Raw genomic sequence first — 5,940 nt, 5'->3', positions numbered from 1 at the left:
CCCTACAATGGAAGTAAATGGGGTCTGATGTTGTTTAGGCCCCACCGTTCTTCAAAATATCTTCTATGTTCTTCAGAAGAAAATCGTACAGATTTGGAACGATACGAGGATCAGATTTTTCATTTTTGGCTGAACTGTCCCTTTAATGGAATCTAAATGAATCTCTTTGTGTGTCACTGTAATGTCACAGTAAAATTCTAAATGACATCACAACGTGGCTGCATGTCACAGTGCATCCTCTGCCACACATTTGTGATGCCGCAGTTCACTTTCTCTTGACTTTATATGCAGTGTTGTCATTTCTTCCCACTTATACAGTCTTGGTCTCCTCATTTTTCGTTTTTTGGCACGTTCATAGCAGTATTAACAATGTTTATTGTTGTAGTAATAATACTAATAATACATATAATGGTCATAATAAATTTACTGTACATTGAAATAATAAGGACATTATAATGCTACGTTTGTATTTCTCTCGACTCTGTCTCGCGTATTCGAACCCACTGCAGTCAGGCTCAGACGTGAGTGTGTCACATGAGTTCAGAGGTCAAAGAAGGCTCTTCAGCTATTGTGCTCTGGGGCGTGTTTATGACCGGCCCGTCCGTTGACCCCCTGACCTTGGCTGATTGACGGGCTGGACTGAGTTTTGCGCAGGTAACCTTCTTTCGCCTCCCCGCTGAACAGACTGGCTTCAATCTTATCCAAATCATCACTTCCTGTGCGAAACTTGGCCTGCAGGAGGCTGACGTACGTCTCATAGCGACATTTCTGCAGACAGAGAAAAAAAAAAAAAGATTAAAATGGCTTTAAATTAAAATGATTGGTTTTGGTTAGTTGCATTTTACTATTTGTGATTTGCATTATTTTCCCTGCTGACCAGGACCATGATCAGAACAGACTTGTGACCAGTTTTTTGGTCACGACCCACCAATTGGGAACCACTGATATAGATGTTTTACAGATGCTATTTTATGACCAATGAGTACCCAATCAGCTAAAAGCAATCATTTGATAACTAAAACAAAGGTTAAAAGGTGTGTTTTCTAACAAGTTTGACTCAATCTCCATCAGGCCTGTACAAGAGCTAAAGCATAATTGTAACATCTAAAAAGCATTCATATGAGCTCTGAGACAGGTGACTTTGTATTGTTCCGACCTCATAGGTTAAATAGTGCTCTTTGATTCGATACTCTTCTGATTCTTTGCTCTTGGGCGTCAGATCTGGTGGGCTCCTCTTGTGTTCCTCCAATTCCAGAGAAATCTGCTTCAGTTTGTTCTCATGGGACTTCAGTTGCTCTTCCTGTATAAATTAGAACCATCATTATGTATATACCGTACATTGTCTACTATTTTTTAAACAGTCAACAATAACAATTCTGTAAGTTTCATTAGTATTAGATTACCATACCATTATCACATATCTTTATTCATTACATTATTGAATTCAGTTTATGTCCTCATTAGTGAGACGGCAGACGTTAATATCACTGGAAGCGTCACGAGCGTTTCAGTACGAGTATTAAACAAAACCGCAGAATTATCACCACAGTATATATATATATATATATATATATACTACGTAATGAAGTTCATTAGTCTGTAGACAGTTTACAGTTATATTTGTGCACCTGGTTGAGTCTAGTGGTGGATGAAGGCAGCAGCGGTCTGCAGAATTTCTTCATGGAGCCGATGGCAGCGGGAAAAGCAGGAGCCGAGAAAAGAGCAGCGACCAGATTAATCCTGAAAATCCATGACATCATCTCCTCTTCACTCCTACACACACACACACACACACACACACACACACACACACACACACACACACACACACATTTAAAGCCCCCCGTACAAACACACACACACACACACACACACACACACACACACACACACACACACACACATTTAAAGGGAAAGTCAAACAAGTAAGCAAAGAATGAAAGCAATCTGACCCCTAGTACTCTGTGACATAGTGGACTGTTAACTAACCAACTACAGTAAAAGGAACAAGAAAAAGATTCTCGGAGCAGTTGAAGAGGCATGATGCTTACGGGGCCTGCAGGAGGAAGACCCTCCAGTCCGAGGTCTTGAGTTTGAGGACGTTCTGTCTTTTGCTGTAGTCACAGGCCCTAGTAGCAAGAGCGTGGTGAACCCGTACTGCATTCTTCAGGTCCACCTCTGACAGATCTTTATCAGGCTTATACTCATCCTGACCATACGAGGGAGACAGAGAGAAAAAATTTCTTCGGGTCTTTGCGAAGAGTCAATTGTAAGCCGAGTTTCTTGTCTGTGTCTTGTGACTAGCCCTATTTGTGTGGACTCACTGCTTTTGTATTGTGATTCAAATCAGGGTTATCATTAACTAACACAATTAAAAACATTTTTAATTGAAATAACATTATAAATTAATTGAATTAACATTATTAATTGAAATAAGGCTGAAATAATAATAAAACTAAACGAAAAACTTAAACTAAATGAAAATGAGAAATGTTACCTTGAGAACTAACTTGTTGAAGCACTAAAATAAAAAATAATAAACTGTAAAGTAAATCTCAAATTTAAATAAAAATAAATTAAACCTAAACAGTAATAAAAAAAGAAAAATAACAATAACAAGCACATAACAAAATTACTAATAATTAAAATTTTAAACAAAAACTGAAATCAAAATATTAATAAAATACTAAGAAAAACTAGCATAGTACTAGTAAAAACTAGTAATCAGTATATAAATAGTACTAAAGTAACTCAACACTTATGAGGTTTGATTTAGCATCTCTGCCTATGAAGATAGCAGATGGCAATTCAGCTTGTCATGTTTTGGAAAAGAGTCTATGACTACTGTATGTTCAGACTGGAATACTAGAGTAGACACTGTTAGCATATTGTATGCCATAATGTATATTGCCTTATATATTTTAAACATGACTTTACATGACTTTACTAAGTTACATAATTAATTCAGTGAGTGATGTCGAGTTATAATCTTGGAAATGTATCTATTATTTGGCATTTTTAATACAATTCTGTGTAAAAAAATGTCTTAACTCTTGGACGTCTCATTAAATAATGAGTCTAAAAAGTGATAATAAACTTGTAAACTGTATAAGAAAACTGTAAAGATCATGTGCATTGCATTGTGGAAAACAGCAATCAGTGTAGTGGGCTCTTGTTGGACATTTTGGCAAATGTAGTTGGTTGTCTGACTATTCCTTGCAAATATTATGGTACACATGCTGCAAAATATAGTATGACTGTGTGTGGTGTGTGTGTGTGTGTGGGAAGTAGATTTAAATTACTTTCTGCAGGTAGAGAATCATCCCCTTCAGCACGGCATAAAACTTCTTCCAGCCTCTGCGTCCTCTCGGGGCTGCAGAGAGACAGAATAAAAGAGAAAAAGTGTGTGAGAGAGAGAGACAGAATAAAGACACACTTCACTAATGAGCTCCGCTGTTGTTTGCTGCAACACAAGTCGAGGAAAGAAAATCTCTAGAACCAACTTCACTGCTCATAAATGAACTCCACCAGACTGGAAGATACAACCTAATTGTTTTAATTAAAGCAGCTGAATTATTAAACAGAAGAAATCTTGGCGGGTTCTAAATAATGCTGATTTATTGCATTCCTTGACATTAGCTCTGCTCCAAAGCTTCAGCTCCAAAGCTGCTTTGCTGTTGACTGCCTATGGAGGGAGCTACCTTGAAAGACAACATACTAACCATTTTTTTAACATTAGCATGTTGCTATTGGTGCGATACTAATCAGCATAAAAATACACAGCACTCATAATATAAAATCCTTAAATATAATGTAAAATACTTATAAAATATAAAAAATTACAACATGTAATGATGCCTTGAAATGTTGCCTTAATGGGCAGCACACTAGGTATTGTAAGTTGGAACAGAGACATGATTTACCTTGTTTTTATTTATTTATTTGACTGTTATATTTTGACACAGACAAAAGAGAACGGACAGGAAATGATGTGGAAACTAAGGGGAACAGCACTGAGAAATTTATACCAAAAGCATGACTTTGCAGAACAAACAAATGACACACGTACTGCGTTTGCCGTCCATGTCTGCGTGGCTTTTGCGTGTCAGAACACCGTGTTTGTACGTCACAGCATTAAGCAAAAGTGGAATGGCGATGAAAGGGTTACTGCCGTCCGTTACCCTGAAAACCCTCTTCCCTCCCACCTCACACTGCTCCTCCACCAGCTCCGACAGACTCTTCCTCAACTCCTCTTCCTCGCTGCAGAAACAGAGCGGATTAACCAGCATCAATGCATGTGTACAGGTATTGCGCACGTTATACGCAGATTAGCCCCAGAAGTCACATGATAATGCGAGCGCACTTGACTCCTGGGGATGATACTGGATACTCACATCGCCCACTCCAGCTTCTCGTTCTTTATTGAGTTATAGAGCACCTAAACCAGGACGGAGACATATGAGACTGTTAATACCGTATATCTGAAACACCACAACCACACCAATACAGTCAGATGGGCTTATGGGACTGAGCACATGAAACAATATGCTTTTGAATCTAATTTAAACACGAATGCATTCATAAACGAAATTACAACATGAGCATTATGCGGTTTAGGGTATGTTTTCATAAAATCAGTCAGATTTGGTGAGAAATCACACTCTATCAGTAGACATGCATGTGTTTTTCTGAAGCAATGCTTCTTTTTCATACCACTGGTTATAATAATAATGTAATAAAAAAAAAGGAAGCAAATACGTGTCTGCTGTGTTTCCATATAATTTACCTTGAGCAATTCTTTTGGAAAATCTTTACCGTCGTTGAGGCCATCCAGATTGCTAATGAACTGCTGGCAAGACATCTTCTTCCCAATATTCTGCAATACAATAACACAATAACGTGTTACAACGTGTTAATGATATGCCAATTACTATCATAATGTTATTAACGGAAACAATTGACCCTCTGCTAAACTATCCTTGAAAACTGTTGCCATCTAAGACAAGAGAACAGATTGATTGAATATTATTCTTCTAACAGGGGAAGGAATGCACTGGGACATTTTTCTTGAAATTGTTAAATTATTCAGTGATGTAGCGAATCAGCTCATGGGGAAATATGAATAATTAATCATAACTAGTTATAATTAATTATAAATATTTAGATCATGAGCTGATTCGCTACAGATTGGTGGAGGAAATGCGGGCGTGATAAAACGAAAGTTATGAGCTTAAACACTGTCAACCTAAAAGTGTGTGCGTGACTTGAGATACGCTGGTGTGTCCCTATTTGCTGGCTTGTTTAAATGCAGATAAAGTAGGGGCTTGAATTTGTACCTCTATTATGATTGAAAGAGTCTTTATGTATTTCATGCTTAATGGTATCAGTGTAAGGTTAATCTGATTTTAGCAAAGAAACCCTAATTTCAGTATTAAAGCATAAATCTGTTCTGACAAAGCATAAGTCTGAATCTCAGCTCAGCGGCATGTCCAAACTGTACCATAATGAATAATGCTTTAGTGAAGAAATCACAAAATTGCAGTATTGTTTAAATTGCAGTAGAAAGTTTTCAGTGCTATAATGTGTTTAAATCGTACGATAAGAAACTAACCTGATTTTAGCGAAGAAATCCTAATTTCTGTTGTTAGTAGAGGGTACACCTTTTCTGACGACGAAATCTCAGATTAGCAACCCGTATAAATGGTACCAGAATAAATCAGTCTGATCTTGGGCGAAGAAATCCCCTTTTTCAGCACTGTGCAGGTGATCTGATCATTTCACTAATTTAAGGCCTTATTATGTGTTACGTATCATTGTATTTCATTTTGACTTGCTCATGTGAAACATTTACGTAAAATTAATGGTGTTATTCTACATTTACATTTACATTTAGTCATTTAGCAGACGCTTTTATCCAAAGCGACTTACAATTGGGGGATA

The 5,940-nt window shown here is 37.3% G+C and overlaps 1 protein-coding gene across 3 annotated transcripts in view; it reads right to left on the bottom strand.

Moving 5' to 3' along the window:
* Positions 1–5,940, bottom strand: part of LOC107660786 (PH and SEC7 domain-containing protein 2-like) — a 36,762-nt gene that overhangs the window by 4,783 nt on the left and 26,039 nt on the right. Inside the window, exons 7-14 of one of the 3 annotated variants that reach the window (XM_016450199.1) lie at positions 4,787–4,876; positions 4,395–4,438; positions 4,070–4,260; positions 3,303–3,373; positions 2,052–2,209; positions 1,629–1,773; positions 1,157–1,300; positions 1–768 (exon numbers count right to left, since the gene is read on the bottom strand). In XM_016450199.1, coding sequence (XP_016305685.1) covers positions 562–768; positions 1,157–1,300; positions 1,629–1,773; positions 2,052–2,209; positions 3,303–3,373; positions 4,070–4,260; positions 4,395–4,438; positions 4,787–4,876 — 1,050 coding nt within the window. In that variant the 3' untranslated portion in view covers positions 1–561. Of the gene's footprint in view, positions 769–1,156; positions 1,301–1,628; positions 1,774–2,051; positions 2,210–3,302; positions 3,374–4,069; positions 4,261–4,394; positions 4,439–4,786; positions 4,878–5,940 lie in introns of all 3 variants that reach the window. The other 2 variants (XM_016450201.1, XM_016450200.1) reach the window with 2 other exon arrangements.

Source organism: Sinocyclocheilus anshuiensis, unplaced genomic scaffold, assembly GCF_001515605.1.
Source record: "Sinocyclocheilus anshuiensis isolate Anshui unplaced genomic scaffold, SAMN03320099.WGS_v1.1 scaffold1289, whole genome shotgun sequence".
NCBI lineage: Eukaryota > Metazoa > Chordata > Actinopteri > Cypriniformes > Cyprinidae > Sinocyclocheilus > Sinocyclocheilus anshuiensis.
This window is presented reverse-complemented; position numbering and strand designations above follow the sequence as displayed.